General features: G+C 42.1%; 1 protein-coding gene and 1 non-coding gene across 2 annotated transcripts in view; one reads left to right on the forward strand and one right to left on the reverse strand.

Moving 5' to 3' along the window:
* Positions 1 to 14115: 14115 nt before the first annotated feature.
* LOC139341764 (5S ribosomal RNA) lies at positions 14116 to 14234 on the forward strand. The gene has a single exon (XR_011603015.1). It is a non-coding gene; the product is annotated as a 5S ribosomal RNA (ribosomal RNA).
* A 2344-nt stretch (positions 14235 to 16578) lies between these two features.
* LOC139341392 (cilia- and flagella-associated protein 46) overlaps positions 16579 to 23129 on the reverse strand; it is a 59189-nt gene continuing 52638 nt past the window's right edge. The window contains exons 56-59 of the mRNA XM_070977906.1: positions 19399 to 19480; positions 19123 to 19259; positions 18887 to 18985; positions 16579 to 18636 (exon numbers count right to left, since the gene is read on the reverse strand). Coding sequence (XP_070834007.1) covers positions 18524 to 18636; positions 18887 to 18985; positions 19123 to 19259; positions 19399 to 19480 — 431 coding nt within the window. The 3' untranslated portion in view covers positions 16579 to 18523. The remainder of the gene's footprint in view (positions 18637 to 18886; positions 18986 to 19122; positions 19260 to 19398; positions 19481 to 23129) is intronic.

Raw genomic sequence — 23129 nt, forward strand, 5'->3', positions numbered from 1 at the left:
GTATTCAGCCATTACATGAACTTTCTCTTTAGTGAATCCAGTGCTTTTAGTTGTCTAAACATAACCAGAAAAAAAGCTTAATCATGTGTAAGAAGCTAAGGTATCGGATTCTAAGAAAAAGAATAAAATCCAAAACAAAAAGAAAGCAGGCACTTAAGAACAGAGGCAGGACACACAGAGGCTGATGATAGACAGAGGAGGCTGGATGTGAGAATGAGAGGCAGGTGGGAAAGATCAGGTGACTGGAAGCGGTGGGAAAGACTGAGTGCATCTGGAAAAGTCAATGAATGAAAAGTTCCTTTAAAATACTACTTCACTGATTTAGCATTGCACTTGTATCACACAGTCAGACTAACAATGGACAGTTTTTAAAGAAAAGATGAAAATCAATTCAGCACAAGCAGAGATCACATCTTTTTTTGTTCCACACATTTTTCTGCCTAAACTCAGTTTTCTCTGAGTTAATGACTTATTGCAACAAAAAAAGATGCTCGGTTGATATACATCAACATCAGTAATGATGAAGGACACTTCATTAGAGACATGTGTATGTTACATTCTGTCTACAGTTGTTTCTATTCAGACTTGTATGTAAATGAGACAGGTTTCCTACTTCCTACTACTTTTCTACGGTGTTGTGCTATCACTGAAAAATAATCATTAGTTACAGTTACTAATTATCTCATGAACATCCATCCATCCATCCATCCATCCATCCATTGTCTATACCCGACTATCCCTTTCCGAGGCTGCGGGGGGGGGGGGGGGGCTGGAGCCTATTCCAGCTGTCAACGGGCGAGAGGCGGGGTACACCCTCAACCGGTCGCCAGCTGATTGCAGGGCAACATATACAAACAAAAAACCAGTCACGCTCACACTCAAACATAAGGACAATGTTAGAGTCAGCAATTAACTTAATGAGCATGTTCTTGGTCTGTGGGAGGAAGCCGGAGTGCCCGGAGAGAACCCAGGCATGCACAGGAAGAACATGCAAACTTCACACAGAAAGGCCCTGCCCGACCCGGGGATCGAACCGATGACCTTCTTGCTGTGAGGCACGCGCACTACCTGCTGCACATTAATGTGTTACTGTGATGAGTAACTTTCCTAATTTTGAATGAGTAAATTGTACACGCAGTCTCATCCATGCAGTGAGGTTTCTTTGTTCAAAGAGAGAGCAGTCACTGCACAGAGAGAGAAGAAATGCGTTGTTTGGTGGCAGATGGTGACTGTCACACAAAGTTATATATGTAGAGTCTGTGGTGTTAAGTGAAACCAGATGAGTTACATTAGAGAACTCGACAATGGGATGATTTTCTGGAATGAAGACATGATGTTACCTACAACCCTCCTACTCACGCTGCATATTGGCATCACAAAGCCATGCGTCTTCACAGCTAACGGGGAACTGCATCTGTCTGACAGCAATATGACTTCAGGGCAGTACAGAGAGAGAGGCAAATATTTGAAAGAACAGATTTCACCCATGAAGCATTCACAACACTCCTACTTCAGGATCATATCTACAAGGAGTAGTAAAGCAGCAAATTGTCCTTTTTAAAGAGGCGGCATGCATTTGTTTCATCAACATGGACGCCATTACACTTTGTTGCTTCCATTTCTGCATTTTTGCTTGGACTTAGAAACATTTTTTAGGCCTCTTCATGGCTCATGGTATGCTCATCAGACCACCACCAGTTTGGTCCAGACTGAGATTAGAATGATTGCCATGAAATTTGTCAGTGTGTAAGTCTGATCGAGACCACTGCAGGTAATGGCCTTTGTCAGACAGGCTGCTGCTCTGATGCTGATGCTGAATCTCTCCTGATGAGCAGGTGGCGCCTTGCATGGTAGCCTCTGCCAGTGTATGAATGTGTGTGTGAATGGGTGAATGCTGACTTGTGCTGTAAAGTGCTTTGAGAGGTTGGGACTAGAAAAGCTGCATAAATGCAGTCCATTTCTACCATTTACATTACATAACAGTAGTAATCCATCATTTGTTGTCCTTTCCCATGAGCAAATTGATTAAAATCTTAATGGATTTCTACGACTTCATGATAAGCGTACTGTTTGTTCCACAATGATCACTGAATGTCTGAACCTTTCTCCATTACTCTACTTTTTTTCCTCCTAGCATTGCAACCACAGCCCCACAGTTCTCATTGTGGGCCCCGCTTGTATTAAAATGCATACCAAGCTCTCATGACTTGCATGCCCTTGTAGAGAGGTGCGAGCCGAGAGACGCTGGTGAGGAGGCGGGGAGGAGGAAGGAATTGGCCTGCTGGCCAGCACCTGGAGTCTAAAGCACCAGAGGGGTGACACAGGCACAGATCCTTGCCTGAGGGCCACCCCTCCATCCGCACAGTGTCGACCACAATCCATCAGCGTGTCTCTCCACAGCCATGACTGACATGGTGCTGGTTAATCAGTGAGACTGACCCAGCCCGCCAGTCAGCACTGCCTGAGGGCCCTCATCACCACGCTGATGCAATGAGATCCCTGCTGTCTCTGGATACGTTCCTCATTTCCACACAGCAGAAAAGCAAAATTTAGAGGATTCTTCTCACCATGCCCGTATGCGTCGCTCCTATTATGCCACGATTCCACTTCCTGACTCGGATGACAATGTTGACAATAAAAATCTGTTTTAAAGTGAGAAAAAAAAACAGATTCTTTCAATGAAAACATTTTGATTTCATGTTCATGAGCAGTGTGTTTCCAGAGTAATCAATCATAACACACACACACAAACACACATATATATGTGTATGTATATGCTGTGTGCAAAGACACTGTGCACACAGCAAACATATAATCCAAAAATCTAAATGTCAGACTCTCACAAGGTGATGTTTGGACACATCCCACACACTGCCACAGTGGGGGGTGTGGCCTTCCTCTGAATTGGAAGTCTTTGCTGAGATCTCATCTCTGAGTGTGCTGCAGGCCTGGCCCTTCTTACTGTGTTCAACAATCTCCAGTTATTTCCAGTGCCACTTCTTCAGCGCTGAGGTGCAATGTGTGGTGCAGCTAAATGGCTTGTAGGGTCATCAGTCCTTCTTTATACGTCAGTGTTAACTGCTTATTTGTACTTTTGTCGTAGAGCAAGTCCAGAATGCTCCCTGCAAGTCAGCATCTGGAAAGCATTACAGAGTAACAAAAACATCCTGATGTCTTTACATCAGCAATAATACACCTGCAGCCATTAGGATTCACAGACTTACACCAGCAATCAAGAGATCAAATAGATAAAATGGAGAGAAAACACAGCAGACCCCCGCAGCCAATGGGGAACAGTTAACAAAATGAGAAAGCAATCACTGCACTGGGCACAGAAACACAGTCAGCTGCCAGTAAATGAAATTCTTCTGCTTGACTAAGTAGCTATTTTACTCTGCTAATGAGAGACCAGTGGACTCTTTTTAGCTCACCCCCTCAATCACAATCATGATTTCTTACACACACCCACAGTAATAAGAAACACAAGGTAGAAACACAAGGTGAGCAATCTGAAGGTCGCTGATGGAGGCAATCATGAGAGGGAGGATTTTGTCTAAGGTGACTTCATGGGACAGAAGCCTTGAGGCTAAGACATTAGAGCATCTGTTCTAATCAAACGGTTCACTTAATGCACAGCTCTACAGGGAGGATGAAGATACGCCTCCCTCATGTGAATTAGCAAGATATATTACAGGCCATATCATCCTGCATTATGTGGCTGCACTCCTGTTCTGAAGATTAACAAATCCATCAGGTCACATTGCCATACTGTATGCAGCAATGCACCATGGCTCACTGTGATGGATAGATGAAAATGGCAGATGCAATATTTGTGGAAGCTGTAACGTTATAGATTACAGCCCACAAAGTACAGCATAATTACTGAGGAGTTGCCTTCTAATCTTTTTTACGATGGTAACGGTGTACCAGTACAGTATGTACTAGTATATTTATGTAGGTAGCGGGGAACAAGATGTGAAGTTATGGAATAAGGGGGTAACAATTCAGGATCTTACAAATAAACTCATAATGCAGGTATTGAGGTGTCTTTTTGCAGATATGGCCATCAAAAAGGTTTCATGCTATCACCTGTGCCTCATTTTTCAGGTACATCAGTCCTGGAAGGCTTAGACAATATACCAGTCCCAGAGAAGAATACCAGTGATACATAACTGCCTAAAAATAGATACCTAAAGCTGATGAAGCTTGATATGCAGTATGACATCATTTTTCCGTCCTATTTCATCTCAGTCCTCTAACATTTGGTGAAAGTACAGCGACAGACAACACATTTCATTTTAGATAGTTATTATACTTTTTTCCCCCTTTTTTTAAAAAAAAAAACTGTTTTATTAATATATTCTACTGTTTTTGTTAACCTTGAATTTTGGTAAATCCATCTCATGCACCAAAGCAATTTATCCAAATGAGTAAAATTATGTTTTCAGAAGAGATTTGAAGACTTCGAATGCTCATATGTGGTAATAGTAATAGGATAGGTACACAGTAGTTAAATAATAACTATAGTATAAATTCTCTCTAGGTTCCTCCAAAGGTTCCCAGTAGTTAAAACTACAGTGTAAATTGTGAGATTCTGAATCATAACCCCTGTATTCCCTTTACATCTTGTACCCCAGTACTTGCATCTATGTATCAGTGCACTGTGGAACTCTGGAGTAATTACACTTGTTGCTATGTTGCAGGCTGTAATCTAAAGTGTTACTAAGGAAACCTAGTGTATGGTGCACCCCCCCCCCCCCCCCCCCCCCCCCCCCCCCCCCCCCCCCCCCCCCCCACACACACACACACACACACACACACACACATATCTCACTGCCATGATTATTTGCTGTCGTTTATGCACTAATCATGTGCTGGCAGTGCTCCTATATGAGCCCTCTTCCTATGAGCAGCTGGCAGGAAGGATGTCAGAGTCACTTCTTATATATGAGCAGTCCTGACACTAATGCCTTGCTTCAAGCACCAGTGCACATTAGGGGCCTTTGAAATACCCTCATGAGACCTTGGCAGCATACAAAGCATGACTGAAAGGTGAAATTGAAGTCTACTAAAGTGAGGGTCCCAGCCTCATTCAGACTCAGGTGCTACAGATGATGCCTGAAATATCTTTACAAGTGTCTGATTGCTGAGGACACCAAATCAAGCAAGTGAAGGGTGGGAAAAGACAGAAGGGGGATGTGTCGAATGGATTTTAGCACATATCAGGGGGGCCCATGGCTTCATCCTGCACTGTCCTCTTCTGCTGCTGTATGGGCATTGACTCCTGCACAAAAAGAACCTTTACAATGACTCTGCAGAAGATGGTAGTCCACTGTCATGGTCGCAATATCCTCTCACAGCTTGATTTTTCTTGGTAAGTAGACGTAAAAGTTATTCTTTATTGCAACTTAAAAAAACATTATGCTAGAATTGCTATTTTTTTTTGCAACATCACGCCCCTACAGTTTCCGAGTGCAATTCACACTCTTTCCAATGACTAAAAGCTATTTTGAGATCTACTCGGTCAGTCATCCTTTTTCTCTTCTTAGCCTCCTCTGTCAGCGTCCTCTTTGGTGTCTTTGCCTTTGCCATGATGTTCTTACTGAAAATACCAAGCTAGCTTCTTCTTATAGTGAGCCAATGACCCATAGTTGTCGGTGTGTGATGTACCGTGTGTTATGCACATCTTGCGGGAGATCGTACCAGCTTAACCCAAAGGTGCATAGTGCCAGAGCAAGTGCACAGAGTGGGAATCAAAGAGGCACCATTCTCCCTCTTACAAGGCAGTAAAGCATCAAAATGATTCTAAAGCTGTAATTTTAAGGTAAAATAGTTGCATACTGTTGCTTTAATATATATGTGTGTGTGTGTGTGTGTGTATAATGCTTTAATAGATTGTATATCATATGGTGCACATTTCACAAAAAAATTGGACGGAGGTGGATGTCAGCACAGATACCTTCTGATGACAAAATTAATGTCACTGATGTCATTAATGTCATTAATGACCCAGCCTTACACTTTAACAGCAAAATTGGTGGTTTATCAGTGCCTTTTAAAAAGACCCTGATGAGTGTTTTTCATTCTTTCACATTTTTGCTTAAAGAAACACTGTATTCAACAATTTGGGGAATGTTTTTAAGCTGTCTTGCCAAGAGTTGTATGGGAAGCTCTTTATCAGTCTGTATGGTAAATATGAAGCTACCATCAGAAGCTGACTAGCTTTGGTGGCTTCTGTAGCAAAACTACTGGAGATGGGGAAACAGCAAACCTGGCTGTGTCCAAAAACCATCTAACAGCTCCTCTGAAGTCTAAGAAACAGTCTGCCTGTAGCTCATGTAAAACAATGATTTGATGTTTTTACACTTTGGTTTCTGTATGGACTAAACAAATGAGATACAACGTGCTAATTACTGAACCAAAGAGATACTGAAAGGCAGATTTTGATATCTTTGGTCAGAAGATGGGAAGTCAGGCTTGCTGTTTCCCAATGTTTTGTGCAAAGCTAAGCTAAACCGCTGCTGGTTTAGGGTTGACTAAGTTAAGGCAAATAATAATAATAACTTGGTTAAAGCAGTATTACTGAGTTTTTTTGTCCACTTTTGGGCAGAGCTCTACAACAGCATTAACTTCACACATGCATCACTTAGTTAAAGTTAAAGTCAGTCAGTTAAAGTTATTATGGCCAAGGTCGAAGCAAGCAAGCAGATGTGGAGCATAGCTGTTACGGACTCTGGAAGTAGGACTCAGATGCAGAGACGGTAATCACAGTTTATTTTGAAAAAGTAACAACAAAAGAAGTAACAACTGAGGGAGCCGATATAACGGGAACGGAGAAGTCAGTCTCTGCTGGAGGACACTCGACAGCTTCTAGTGAAAAAACACAAAACTCCGTTAAGGGAAAGCACACAGGCAAAAGTCCAAAAATAAACGCTGGAGAAAACTCGACAGCCACCACACAAAAACAAAAATCTCCACTCGGGGAAAAACTCACAGGTAGGATGAAACTCAGGTGCTGGAGAGAACTCGACAGTCACTAGTGGGAAACAAAAGCTCCGCTGAGGGAAAAAGCACACAGGCAAACAAAAGAACCAAAAGTGCTGAAGAACCACTCGACAGACACTTAGAACAAAAAACTCCGTAACGGGTTAGCACACAGGCAGGAAAACAAAACTCACGAAATCACAGCGTGCGCAAAGGCAAGACGGCTGGAGAACACAAGGCAGGAACATAGGGAGATCAATGCTGAGGCGAGAAACACAAGCAAGAGCAATGTGACCATCTGGCATCAGAGTGTGGGAGAAGCATGCTTAAGAAGGAGAGTCCTGATTAGGGGAGATAGGTGACAGGTGTGTCAGGAGCTGCTCAACCCCTGCAAAGATCAGCCCTGCCCCTGCCTTGTTCCAGCCCTGAAAAAACACACAAAACAGAGTCAGAGCAGATCACCAAACCACGGCCACAACAATAGCGTTGATTTGGAGTGATATTTCTTGGGACCTGATGAATTTAAGTCCATGTTTACTTTATTTCTAGTTCTGTTTTAATCTATTGAAGAAAATATCTCATTATTACAGTTAGCTGTCAAATGCATCACTGTGTTCACAAGGTAGTTGCTGTTTTTGACCATCTGCCGCTTGGTGCTAGGCAAGAAGAGTTGCCTACAGTTGTTTTATTAAGGCCTTCTGGCTGAAGACAGCTGCCTGCTGCCCCTGGAAACAAGGTTGACGAGAGCAAAGAGAGCGAACGAAACAGTAAAGGTGTAGGCTGTGGAACCAGAACAATGATTTTAAAGATGTTACACTCCATAGAGCTGAGGTAGTCTGCAGAGCTGGGTACTGTAACAATCCTGTGTGGGGTCATTGCTACAAGCTGGCTGTGAAGACCATGGCTTATAAATCAAATTGTTCAATGAGCTCATGTCCTGTGTGGAGGCATCTGAATTTGTTTGTCTGTAGGTTTTTCTAAGGCTTTATGCAGTACAGCCTCCGTATTCAATACATGAACATAATATAGCATTGGTTCTTTCTTTCCCCATGCACAATGTAATCATTCAGAAGCATGATATAATGATCTTAAACAAAGAGAGTAAACAGTTGCAGAGATGATTTCTGTATTATTTATGAGTACATTTTGCAGATGTGCCTATTGTACTGTGGATTATTGCATTGTTCCGTCTGAAAATGTTGCTCACTGTCAGAACTTACAAGGCAAGTATGGCCATTGAGAAGCCAAACAGCATCCACACAGCAAATGTCCTGTACTTGTTTCACTCAGTTACTGTTCCCTTTGCCTCCCAGCACCAGAATAAACTTCCCCATAGACTCTCAGCCAGAAGGCTTAAAGAGAGGAATGTGGCAGGAATACAGATTGAGCATTCCAGCATTTCTCAATACTACAGAGCATGAACTTCAGAATGGGCTGTTGTTATTTATTAAATGAGTACCCTTGCAACATTTTGAACATGTTTGATGTTTGTACCATGTGGAGCTGACATGGCATATGTGCTTGGAAACTAAGATTAATGCAGGCTTTGAAAATAAAGAGGAAGAGCTTTGGCCTTGAAAATATCAAAGAAGCCTATCAGAGCCATTAGCTGATCTTTCCTTGAATTGGCCAAACACAACAGAGGAAGTGCATTGTACATTCAATTTCCTGCACATGGTGATAATGTACATTGGCCACAGTGTTTATGGAAATGATGACAATGTTCTTTCTGTAGGGGGACTGTTAGGATTGACTTTGTCCGTGTCATCAAACCACATCATCATTATTGCTCTTTACATTTATGTATTTCATTTCTGCTGTGAATATAATAATTCTCACTACACTCGCAATGTACCCAGGATAGTGCTGTGAAATTTGTTCTTGGGGTCCCTAAAGGATAAACTCTAATGGCTTTGGTGATCCCCTGAGTTTTCATCTAGGGCCACCATCAGGTTAACATTTTTATTTCTGCAAAACATCAATTTATGACCAAATACCTGCAAAAAAAAAAAAAAAAAAAATGCATTCCCCATCAGCCTCAGCTGTGCTGTGTGCTCAGTGCCAATGAACAAATATTAACATGAATAAACATGCAGTTTATCTGCAATCCTTGTCATGATAAAAGAATTAAATTATTAGGTCTTCAGAATATTGGCAAATAGCAAGAAATACCCAACTAAAGTTCCCAGAGCTCGTGATGATGTCTTAAAATGTCTTGTTAAATCCAGCCAACAATCTGAAATCTGATGATATATATTTTTTTTTACTATCAGAGAAGACTTAGAAAAACAGAAAATATCCACTTTTGATTTAGTTTGGCTTAAAAAATTACAAAAACGATTATATATTTCTAACAAACCAGGGACATTTCCTTCAAATTGAGGTGAAAGCATACACCTGGGATGGTGTCCACTGATTATTCGAGTTTACTGCTGTGACACCAAAGGCCCAACAGTCATGCTGAGATAATGGAACAATGTACAGCATAACTTTATAATCTCAGAGGTGAATGGGTCCTTGAGATGTACCCAGACCTGCAAACCCAGTGCTGCACCACTACCTGCAGCACAGCAGAGCCTTCACAGAAAACTGTGTGTGATAGGCTGTTATAGGGAATGTAAATTTGATGCAAAATGGATTCATTTTTGTTACAGTGTTGTGCAGAAATACCAGAGTCTACTGAATACCATGAGGTTGTTAAGGACAGCTGGAGAAGAGGAAAAATGAAGGGAACTAAAGCCAATCAGAGGCGAAGAGATGGTGTAACAGAGGGAGATACATAGGAGAGACGGTTGAGGGGGAGTTGAGAGGATATAAACCTGTCTGTATACCACAGTAGGCATCTGCATTTTTGTTCTTTGGAATGTGACCTTTACCACTTCCTCACAATCTCCCTTGTAAATAGATCTTCCCTCTGAAATATCTCAGATCTGCAGCCAAACAGAGACAGTCACAGACAGTCAGTTGTGTTTTATCTTTTGAATTTGCCTGCTCTTTGCGACGTTGCTGTGCTAACATTTATGTATTTATGCTATGTATGAATGCACTTTTTCAGGGATGCTTTTCCTCACATCCACAGCTGGAAGCCTCCCAGTACAGCAACACTTACATATGAGAGCTTTAAGTGCCGTGCTCAGGGACACCAGTAAGGTGTCATACTTTGGATTTGCAATTCAGATACCACACATGAGTATTGCAAGGTATGTATTTGCATTTGCTTAACATTAATATAATAAAACAAAAAAACATTCAGAATTATACATAAGTGTATATATACACCTATAGCAGATGTAAGGCAACTGTTTCATCCTATGCAAGATGTTTCTAAGTAACGTTGCAAAATGTTGTGCCCATGTATTGTTCCTTTTTTGTAACAGCAAAATGCCAAGGAATGCAAACAACAAATTATTTCTCCTTTCCTTTGCTCAGATAGAAGCTGCACGACATTACAAACCAATATTTAATTTGCAAACCTCGCTGCTTTTGGTGCACTCCAAAAATGTACAAATATGTAATATTGTGTTGAGTTAGAGTATTAAATTTCTCAGGTTATCCAGCAGTTCTTCTGATTCTTCTGCTTATGTGAATAGAGAAGAGCACACACTGTGATAGATTAGCATATAAAAGTCTCAGGGCCATCATCCTGTAGTGGTTCATGTTGTGGTCTTACACATAATGACTAGAGCTACTTTCTCTCTCATCAGAACAAAAACTTCCTGGACGCATCATCTCTCAACACATTCAATTATAAAATCAATAAAAGCGCGTGTGTTCAGAGAGCAAGCTACCATCCTTGTTGTTCTGATATGATTATCCCATCTAACTGTATTTTTTAGCATGCATAATATGATTGTGACTCTGGAGCATGTGAAGAGCCTAAATCTTGGTTCAAAGTGATCATCCAGCTTGAGAATTCCACATGTGTGCACACATATTGTGTGCCAAAATACTAAACAAATCCTAAAAAAGCCATTAAAAACTAAAAGTTGATTGGTTCCATAAAAATACAAAAGAAATTTTGAGTATTGGGTCATTTTGGTACCAGTGATCCACTAATGAAGGTCGTGCTTTTTGTGAAAAGACACCATTTTTGTTGCCGTGCTTCATGTCTATATAAAGCCAGCACATTTGAACGTTCTTCAGAGACAAAAATGACTAAAACAAGGAACCTAACAAAGGAAACACGCCTGAGGATACAGATTCTCAGCCAGGAAGGGTACAGCTGCTGCCAGATAGCCAGGAAGTGCAGATGCAGTCCTTCAGCAGTTGGATTCACTCTGCAGAAATCCAGACAAACCAACAGCTTGGAAGACAAACCAAGATCTGGGCGTCCAAGGGTTTCTTCAGCAAGAAATGGCCGCATCTTGATCCGCATGTGCAGGGAAAACCGCTGAATGACATCACAGGAGCTTCAGCAGCAGTGGTCAAACCAAACTGGTGTCCAGTGTTCCACCCGCACTGTATGTGGCCGACTTTTAGATCATGGCTTAAGGTCCTACAAGGCTGTCAAGAAGCCCCTGATCAATGAGAGACAGGTTAGCTCGGCGTCGTTGGGCCCAAGCACACAAGAAGTGGACAGCCAGGAACTGGAAGAAGATTCTGTGGTCTGATGAGTCCAGTTTCCAGCTAACCCTCCTGCTAATGTGAGGATACGCAGAAGGCCAGGCGAAGCATCATCTCCAGCATGTACACTACCTACTGTCAAGCATGGTGGAGGCAGTATCATGGTTTGGGGATGCGTGAGTGCTGCTGGTGTTGGTCATCTCACTGTCTGTGATGGCACAGTATTCTAAGTAAGTATTGTGCCATTCTCGAAACCCACATGCTCCCTTCTGCATGTGCACTGTTCCGTCAAGGTCAAACTGGATGTTTCAACAAGATAATGCCCCTTGCCACACATCCAGGGCGTGGCCAGCTCAATCCCCGGACACGAGCCCCATTGAAAATCTGCGGTGGATTATCAAAAGGTCTGTTTCAAAGCGTAAACCAAAGAATTTAGAAGAATTAAAAGCAGTAATTCAAGAAGAATGGGACAAGATTACCCCTCAACAGTGTGAAAGGCTCGTGGGGAACATGCCAGCCAGAATTAGAGCTCTACTGCGTGCTAATGGCAAGACTACTAAATATTAATTTGATGATGTGATAGTTAATTTATTTTTTGTTCAGTTTTGAACACATTCTCTGTTATTTGTTGACTTTGATACCAACAATGTTGAGAACTGACATAATGAAATTGTCAAGAATTTAGTTTTGTTAGTTTTTCTTGTAAACAATAAACAACAACAACAACAAAATCATTTGTATTTGTTTGTGTCTGTCTAATGCAGCCACACCTTTTGAAACACAAAAATATTTTTTCACAAATATTTCATGATAATATTTGAGATTGTGTAAAATTTTAAGGGTGTCCTCACCACACCATCAGGTGGTTTCTCTCTAAAGCAGTAAAATCACACTATTTAGAAATGAATGGTATTTTTTACTAAATCGAAAGCTGTTAAGTTAAAAGGTGCTACGGTGTTCATCTAAAACTCAATGTGATTGTCGCCTCATTCAGCCTGTAATACTTGTATTGAGTGAAAAGGCAGAAATTACCAGTAAATGCAGTTGCGAAACATTCAGTCCTACTAAACAGATTCACAGGGTCACACACTGAGCTGAGCTGAGACCTGATACAGGTACAACAAAGCCTCACCAGTAGACTGTTCAATAAAAATGGAGGACAACAATAGAGAGCAGATATACTGCAGATATAACTACTTCCAACAAACATAAGGCTGTTTGTCAACTTTGTAAGCTAAGTTAGCTTGCAGCATGAGCTCTAAAAAAAAAACTAAAAGCATCTGTCTGCAAAACCAGACAGAAAAACAAGTGACTTTTGAGATGTCTAGAGCATGAAAAACAACAAATCCCCAAACTTTGCCAAGGATAAATAAAGCATTACCATAAATCAGAGCTTTGTCTGGGCATCCATGGTTAGCAGCCAGACTGGTCAGGCCTTGAATAAAGAAGCAGAGGTTTCGTGGATACTTCACAGGGTTACATCAATCAGCCTTGCTTGTCAGAATGGCTGTGCGTCACAGTCATGAAGCTCAACACTGTTCGCTGCCGTTAGCCTAAATTCAGCGTCCAGTGCCCACATATGGTCCGAGTGGCGTTGTTGAGAAAGTGGGTGATGGTGAAATCTATGTAAAGAAAATACGGCAGGATTAGCCAGGCAAAAATGACTTTAAATTAGCAGAAACGGGGACACAGTATGGGCAGGATTGCAAGCTCTGGCTGTTAGATCTAGCATGAGGGCTCTCAGATATTAACATTCCACATGCTGAAAATGATGCATCTTATCAGATACTGTAGTCTTCACTCTGTATCCCTGCGCTTGCACACACTGCAAGACATGCAGCATCCCTCTGATTATGCAGCCCATGCTTACACAAACAAGACGTGTTTCTATTATCTCACCTTACTTTCCTCAAGTAGACGGTAGGGCAAAATGCTAGTCATCATTACTGATGAAGATTGGACTTTACTAATCCCACACTGGGGAAATTTAGTCTTTACAGCCATCAGGTTACAAAAAGCAGGCACACACACACACACACACACACACACACACACACACACACACACACACACACACACACACACACACACACACACACACATATTTATATAAAACAATATAAAAGTTTGCAAGTCACAGCATAGAGAAAAAAAACTATGTATATGTACATTTTTACAGATTAGAAAAAATAGATCAAATAATAGCAAATGGCAAAATGGCAAATGGCAAATAATCCTACTGCCATAGAGAAGTACTGTTGCTAGTAGTCTTATGAGAAAAACTAACTATTGACATGACATGTATTGTATGTCACTTGAGAATACTATTGATAGGTTAATTGGTCCTCTAAGTGCTTTAGAAGTGCTGGTAGGGTGTTACCTTTGGACAGAGCAAGGCTAGTTTTCACCCTATAGGAGGCTGAAATTTGGCATGGAGGTCAAATGTGTGTGTGTGGGGAGGTGTGTGTTTGTGTTCATGCTAGTTGGCTAAAAGGGGGGGGGGGGGGGCGTGATAATGGCAGTGAACATTCAGACAGCATAAGATTTTGTGGAAAGATTGGTCATGAGGCTTACGGCCATACCAGCCTGACAACGCCCGATCTCTTCCGATCTCGGAAGCTAAGCAGGGTCGGGCCTGGTTAGTACTTGGATGGGGGACCACATGTGAATACCAGGTGCTGTAAGCCTTGGGCTTACAGCACCTGGTAGTGCGCATGCCTCACAGCAAGAAGGTCGCAGGTTCGATTCCCGGGTTGGGCCTTTGTGAAGTTTGCATGTTCTTCCCGTGCATGCATGGATTCTCTCCGGGCACTCTGGCTTCCTCCCACAGACCAAAAACATGCTCATTAGGTTGATTGGTGACTCTAAATTGCCCCTAGGTGTGAGTGTGAGTGTGAATGGTGTGTGAATGTGCCCTGTGATCGGCTGGCGACTGGTCCAGGGTGTACCCTGCCTCTCGCCCGTCGACAGCCGAGATAGGCTCCGGCCTCCCCGCGACCCCGAAAGGGATAAGCGGCATAGAAAATGGATGGATGGATTGGTCATGAGCCAAAGGCCAACTGTTCATTCCATGTGGCATTGTGTGTGTGAATGCAGGCATGGTGGCAGCTGCTGTCACTTTGCACTTGTTCCACACTGATATGTGTAAGTCTAAAGGCTTCCCTGCTCAAAAGCAGTGGCAGGAGACCATCACTGGTACAGCTTCCTCCTGTATGCATCTTCCTGCTCTACACTGAAATGCATGGCGGGTGAGAATATGTAACAATAGAAATTAGAGTATTTTTTCAGATTGTTTTTATGGTGGTCAGCAGGTAGTGCGTGTGCCTCACAGCAACAAGGTTGCCGGTTCGATACCCGGATCGGGCCTTTCTGTGTGAAGTTTGCATGTTCTTCCCGTGCATGCTATGTGTTCTCTCCCGGTACTCTGGCTTCCTCCCACAGACCAAAAACATGCTCATTAGGTTAATTGGTGACTGTAAAATTGCCCCTAGGTGTGAGTGTGAGTGTGAATGGTTGTGTGTATGTGCCCTGCGATCGACTGGCGACCGGTCCAGGGTGTACCCCGCCTCTCGCCCGTTGACGGCTGGGATAGGCTCCAGCACCCCCCGCAACCCTGAAAGGGATACGGGGTATAAAAAATGGATGGATGGATGTTTTTATGGTTTATTTATCAAAGTAACCCAGTATCATCCTTCATTACTGTCAATTGTGAGCCAGCTTAAAGCGTGTTCCTCTTGGACCTCTCCCCCTGGCTCTGCAGATGGGCACTCATGTAATATATGGTGCTATGTATTACTATGTGCTCACCCCGTGTGGAAATGGGAGCCCAGAAGGTGGAAGTATAGGAGGATGTGTTGCACAGCACTGTCTAGTACACATGAGGCCTTGAGGTCTTTCTGTTAATATATCTTTTATGTCACATAGTTTCGCTGTTTTACTTCATGCAGCCTGCATCAGTTTGGCCAAAAACCAGAGGGGAATATCAGAATGAATGAGGGCACTAGGCTGTTTATCAAGTAAACGACTCATCCTCCTGAACTGGGATGAGAGTAATCCAGCCAGTCTCTCAGGAGACTCGTGGTCAGAGCAATAGATCTGCTGAGCATTGAGTGGGAAGTTTGCCTCCCATAAGACATTCACAGGAACCTTCATGTGCAGTGAACATCATACATGAGACTTCGCTTTGGAGTCGGGATGATCTTGTCAACTTTTTGATTGCTCAACAAATGAAGAACAGAGGATAGAAGAACTGATTAATGACTTGGGTGTTTTTACTATGGAGATGCTGCACATTTTTGGTTTTCAGCTTGTTAGATGTGTTACTTTCTGTGTTTTATGTGAATGTGAATTGAGTTGCTTCAGGTTTCTGGAGTAGTAGGATGAAGGGGCTGTTCAGGGACATCTTTTGCAAATTCTCCCTCATAAAAGCAAGCGTTTGGATGCATTCTACATTTAACAACTTCATATTTAGCTTTGCAAGATGCAGGTGAAGTATTTTGTAGATCCTCTGTATGTCATCACTCACAGATTAATGCAGTCACGTTTTTCCGGACACTGAGCACAACAACGGTCTCATTACATATCAATGCCTCAATCTCCTGCTTCTGTGTTAATATTTCCCAAGTGATACTCCATCCAGAATCACATCATCATTGCGATGCTTTCTGATGATGGGGTTTATCCTAAAGATGCAGCAGTATAATCTCTTGGGCCTTTACTGCATCCAGTGCGTGATAAGTCTGCAGCAGAGTGGTGAGCTCTCAGTGACCTACTTGCATACATACAGTGCATACAAAGGTCATACAACAGGCTGCAGAAGGACATCCTCTGGCTGTAGTTCTCCTTCCCTGTGCTTAAAACAGACACAACTATGTCGATGAGAACATGAACGTCAATCCCTTGGTAAGAATGTGTTGAAAATAGTGCCGTGTAGTAGCAGTAGTGTGCTCTACATGCCACTGATTTAATTATTCACCAAGCCATCGTTCATCTACAGTATGCCAATCAATACACACATTCATGAAACCATTAGATTATTATTTTGATTTATTCATTGACTGATGGAACAGGGGCATTCATTGATTTGGCTAAAAATCTACTTTGATGATGAAAATTTTATAGTTAGAGCAATGTCATAGTTACAGTACAGTATATACTGTAAATACCTCTACACATACACTGTTTAAGCATGGATGGTCTCTTCAAGTTGAGATCTAACCAGAAGTGAGTTGAATTTTGGGCACACAACAGCGACTGAGAGAGACATCTGTTGGCTGCCCAGAGGGCTGAAAAGCCAAGTTGTCCCTGGGTGAAGACAACAAGCTGCTGAGACATACAGTGAGCAGCAGTTATTCATCAGAAGACGGGAAACAAGAAAAGTGGTATCCAGCAGCTTGCTCTGAATGTCAGCTGTCCAGGCATCAGGGATGCGGACACGAGCTGAGACTGTAATTTCTTAAATGTTATTCGATAATCAGCAATTACAAAGGGTACGGTTGTCTGCATGTATGAGCACCGCTGCAGCACTGCAGTCACTCCGTGCCTGCAATTCAGCTGTATCTGAATGTTGCTAAGGACAGGATGTCTGAGACTGGCTGAATCCATACAAATCTAAGGTAACAAAATCTGCCTTCCAGCACCTCCAAAATTCACTAATCACCACTTTATATCTTGTTTAATTCGTACAAGAACTAAAGCCCTGTAGTTTTATATCCCAGACTCTTTCTTTCTTTGGTTTTGGTACAGATTAAGCAGACAAGTCATAATGTGTTAATTAGTGAGCTTTAGAGGTGCGAGTCGGCAGATCTTCTTACCTAAGAACAGACAGGCTAGTTGTTTTTCAGTTTCCTGTCTTTATGATACGCTAAGCTAACCAAGCATTAAGCATAGACTTAACTGTGGCATCTATCTTCACTGAACTCACTTCTTCACTTCAAAGCATTGAAATGGCCCCACTTTCTCTTTTAATCTAAGTTTGAAGAATTACCATAAATAGGACAGCATTTAAAACCTCACACAGTTCTTACAGTAAGAACATTCTTATGAAATTAACATTCATGCAGTACAACAACGGAAATAAGGATTAAGCTTTCACTGCAATGTCGGATAAAAGCATTCTCTAAATTAAAATTAGCAAACACAATTGCATTTAATTTGGGTTAATGAAAGAGAGGTCTAGTGGGGGGGGGTCTACCTGACCCAGTTTGACACAGTATGCTTCAACAATAGGTGCATCCTCAATTATGGGGTCAACATTGGAAATTTCTGGGTTCAAAGATGACAGAACTATAGTAAATACCACCAACAAAAGGATAATCTGGACAGATTACTATGAAAGCTACAATTAACAAGGCGAGGCAAGGAGTGAATTTACACAAGAAAACAAAGCAGTAACAGAACTTCAGTTAGAGCTTCAAGCTGAAGCTGCATCACTGCACTCACAGCATACCTGACCACGAGCCATCGTTTTCTAGCCCAGTCCTTTCATTGTAGGATTCCACCTCTCTGTTCTGTACCAGTGGGGCTGCTGGTCAACACTTCATTCAGCCTGAAATAATTTCTCACTTTCCATAAAGTGTGATAGTTACACAGTTCACAATATAGACTCAATATATCGAGTGTTATCTGCGAGGCAGAGGTACAACTTGTGAGCATAATGTTAGCAGTAACATTGTTATTTTTAATATTTCAAGACACGTATAGGGTGAATCTCTGCAAGCTGCCCTCTCCGAGAGATTTAGTCTTATTCTGTGGAGCTGAGCATGTTGCATACTGTAACTTAATGTCTGCTGTGTACAGTAAAAACAATATTAAAAGCGTATGAAAGTATGAAATCAGTATTCTCATAAAGGTGCAGTAATGGAAAAGAGAAGTAAAGAATCAAGGATCATCTCTGGTGAAATGTTTAACCACATGTACGCCTGTAAAATCTTGAGCTGTGAAGTGTAAGTGAGAAATATTGAGGATATACAGTATATTATGTGAGAATTAAGTTAGGGAGTCCATAAAGAATGCAGGTGAAGGCTGACGGTGTGAGAGTCGCTTTGTGGTAAACATCATCTCCCTTTGAGACACTGAGGAGCACTTGATCTGCAGAGGGAAAACAGACACAGAAGTAATTCTATTTGAGGGTTATATTAAAATCCAGCTTAGTTGGATTCATAATTTGAATGATTCTGCTTGATGTTTATTTTTTTCCTTTTTGCAAAGAAGCCTCATTTACAAAGAGAGGTGTGGGTGTCTGTGAAGCACCCTTAAAAAAAGCACATGGATGCATTTACAGTAAATACAAATGCAAATATGAGGTAAAATGAGGTAGCGGGTAGGATAAAGGAGGTACCATATGATCCTGTAGCCTTGTGATGTGGTATCTCTGAACGTCCCCCTCTCCGCAAGGCCTGAATGGTCTGACCACAGGTCTGTCTGAACCTCAGTAGATCTGCAACACATGGTGACACACGTAGTGATAATACCCACGGGAATAAAGTAAATGTCCAAAGAGGCTACACTATAATGTATTAGGCTGTCAGTAAGTATTAAGAAATACACAAAAGCATTATTGTTTCCTACACCTACTGTCTAGAACATTGGCCATATTGTGTGTGTTCTGTCGCAGGCTGCTGTGCCACTGGTTGAGGACAATACAGCCGACACCAGCCAAACTCAACAGCAGAGCGGTCTCCAGGGGTTTCTCCAGGGAACGCTGTCCTGCACTAGAGAGGAGAGGACATAAACAGTGAGATCATACGAGACGGAGGGAGGGGAAGCCCTGTTTCTATTACCAACCAAGAAGCTGAAATACTGCCAATGTCAGTGAGTTAGAACTTCATTCAGTAAAGCTATTTTGTCTACCTTTTGTGCATGTCGAAGTGTGTCTGGCGGAGAACACTGGCGTTGTTCTGAACCAGATCAAAAAGCAGAGCCATGCGGCACTCTGAGGACAGCAAACAGCATTATCATTGGCAACAGAATAAATAAAGTTGTTCAACAAAAAGACAACCACTCGCTAAGAGCTGTTTATGAAGTATATGCATAAAGGTTGTGGCAAACAAAAAAAACAACACACAGAAGGAGGATCCTCAGTGGCCTTAATGAAAAAATAAACACTCTATAAAATAAACACCTGTGCCTCTGGCTTTTCCATATACATTTCCAAATGAAGCATAAACATCACATGCTTGAATATGTCCATCATGTTCTGCCATAAACGTGAGCTGCTCTCTGTCACCTGAACGTTATGTTTTACAGGAGGTAAAGGCCAGTGTGTTTTGGGGAAGTGATGTCTGAAAGAGAGAACCATGGCGTAAAAGAAAGAAGTACAGAATGTTGTTGAAAAAATATCAACGGTGCTTTCAATAAGGATGATTCTATTTCTGCATTCACGACAGTATCAAAGCCCAGTCCTGCACCACTTCAAGCCTAACCTTTGTTCTACGATGTATTTTTGTTGTATTCTTTGAAGATAATTTCCCAGGAGGTCTATTTCTAAGATTCATAGTGTTGTAGCTGATGTATCCGAGCAATTATATTATTTTTGTTTGTTAAAACAACAAGGTACTAGTATTACGTATTAAGTATTAACACTATTAGATACTGATTTAACTTAAAATATGGACATTATACCCCATTCATTCTTGGTCACTCAAGATGAAAAATGAAAGCCCTCCACTAAAAAAAATACATCATGAAGCAGAGTAGTAGGAAACAATGGGGCTAAAGGTGAAACTATCTAAAAACTTGCTATGAAAAGCAAAATATTAAAAAAGACTCAAATGGTTATGAGAACTCTATATGGGTACTGTACTGGACGTGTGTTGCTATTAGTTCCACACAATATCCTGCATGCAAAAGCCATTTTCCTGAGAAACTTTACATTTGAAAGTGATATAAATATATGTTAATGTTTAAAGCTGCAGTAGATAACTTGTATAAAAGTAATTTTTTGTCATATTTGCTCAAACTGTCCCTATGCCCAGACAGCAGTACATGAAACATGTAATCAGTGGAAAAAAAAACCCAGCTCCATTGATCCCACTTACTGCTCCTACTGCGATTTGCAAGAATCCACCGCGCCCAACACAAAATAACCAATCAGAGCCAGAGGAGCATCTGAGGGAGTGTCTGTCAATCACTACTCTTACATGCTGCGAAGCGCCCCCTTCCTCCGCTCATGCTGCCGGCTGCTGCTCAGTCAAACAGCTCTGTGAGCGGCGTCAGGAGGCTAGTGAGAGCTATGGTGGAGTGACAGCCACCTGCAAAGGAGAAAGTGCCCACACCGCCGCTGCCAACAACAGCATACAGCTAATAACAAATAACCATGAAGCTAATATGGTGATTGTTACAGTAACACTCCACAGCGTGTACGGTATGTTAGTGACTGTGACATAGCGGCTGGGCAGAGTTAGCTTGTTTCCGATGCTAAGGGTAATGTTACTGGTTGTCACGGCAGCCGCGCAGAGGCTGCAGGGAGGAGGGGCTTGGAGGCAGGGCATGAGTGCAGCAGAGAGGGAGGGGGAGTGAACTTGTGTTGGTTCAAATTCTCAGTCTACGTCTGCTCTCTTCTCGATCTTACATACTGCAGCTTTAAGTACATAGTTTCAGTATCCAACTCTCTCTGCGTTCCATAGTTCAATGGAACCATGCATGAATGAACTGTATTGTGTTTAAACGTACATGCAGAGGTGATGCAGATGTAGGACCAGTACATTGTTTTACAAGTCTCAAGTCTTTGCATTCAAGTCCTGAGTCAAGAGAGGCAAGTCCCAAGTCCTAAACTTTGCATTTCTTGACCTGAATAAGTCACAATGCTCTCCTCACCAAAGGTGAAGCCTTCTCAACAACAGAGCCATTCTTTGTGCCACTTCACAGGGTCAATGAAGGTGGAAGTAGCTTCATCTCCATCTGTAATTTTCAACCCGCACGTTTTGCATACCGCAGTTTGTTTTTTGTCGAGCATCTTATCTGCTAACGCTAGGTCTCCTTGGTGCTCTCCTCATACTTGATTGGATGTTGTTGGATTGTTTCAAACAAAGTGGATCTGGGGAATTAAGTGTCAACTTGCTGGGAATGAATAACAGTAAATGAACTGGTTCAGGGCATACATTTTAAGTGACACTTTTTCATCTTTAAGCTTCTGGAGAAGGTATCAAGAATTTTCAAGTCAAAAGGCTCAAGTCTAAGTGAAGTCATAAGTCACTGGTGTTATAGTCCAAGATGAGTTGCAAGTTTTTATCGATTTTGTCAAGTCTGAAGTCTGGTATAAAGTTAAATGATTGAATTTATCATGAGTATAAGTGGGAACCTTTAGCCTTTTCTGCCACTTGTGGTTGTACTCATTTTCAATAATTTCCTGGAATCACTTTCAGGCAGAAGAAAGAAGTGCTACACTTTGCAGATAGAAAAATCTATAGAGTTTGCAACTCTGTTAAGTATAACATGATGTTTTAGCCCTTTTATCCTTCACAGATCAGATGAAGCTCAGTGGAATTTACTGACGGAGAAGAAGCAAACGGATGGAGAACACTTCACATCATGCCACAGGGCCAAACACTGCTACTTCAACATAGTCTATCTATTTAGAGAAAAAAACAGCCTTTTATTGTATCAGCTCTTGGACTAGACCTGTAGGTGTGAGAAAACTGCTGCTTATGTCTGACACCAGGTGTGCGTCATCAAGGTCGTCTACCATCTTCTCTATTGGACAGGCAGTGCCTTGCGGCTATTACGGTGACAATCGTGTCTGTGTCTGAAGCAGGACACTGCTGCCCCCTTATGCTATGCAGCTGCCTGGGGCCAGAACGGCAGTCTGCTCTGATGTGTCTCAGTCATCCAGTCACTGTCACAGCAGCGTTACAGTCATCCAGCTTTGTCCTTCAAGGACCCATGGTGAGAAGTAATATTATTACACAAACAAGATAAAGACGCAGTGGTAAAGTAACACGATTCCCAGATATGAGTACAGATGGGGCAGCATGTACCGCATGACACCCTTTTTTGTCGGACAAAGCTGCCATCACCTAATCATATCCAGGCGGCCAATTAGGTAGAAACGATCTGGTGTGTTGTGAAGTAACAGCTGCAATTCAGACCACAGTGTCAGTCACACTATAGTTAGCAGCACTAACGGCAGGCTAGCGGGTGGCACATATGTCTGGCCTGAGGCAATGCATAAGACCAACCTGACACTCTGCCAATCACAGTGGATAAAGTTCACCCATCCTCAGAAAATCTTTGTTTGCTGGTGACAGAGAGGAAAGGCGTCATGAAGATGAAGCCATGCATGTTTTGTGGAATAGCTTAGAAAGTGTGAAGAGCGGAAAGGTTTGGGACTAATGGACAGAAAAGGCTCTGTCTAATAACTGAAAAGAGGGGGACAGGTTTGGAGTCTTCTTGTGCTCTGATTGTAATTGAATTATAATGGCCAGGATGGTTGAAACGATTGAGTAAATATGTCTGAAAATGCTTATCTTGCCATTAGGTTTGATTGAATGGCAGTGAAATCCATTTCTCAGTTCTCTCAGTGAAGTTGTAGAAGTGTTGTAGCAGTGATCTAGTAGTAAAACCTCACTGGTTTCTCACTGCAG

Source organism: Chaetodon trifascialis, chromosome 13, assembly GCF_039877785.1.
Source record: "Chaetodon trifascialis isolate fChaTrf1 chromosome 13, fChaTrf1.hap1, whole genome shotgun sequence".
Classification (NCBI taxonomy): Eukaryota; Metazoa; Chordata; class Actinopteri; order Chaetodontiformes; family Chaetodontidae; genus Chaetodon; species Chaetodon trifascialis.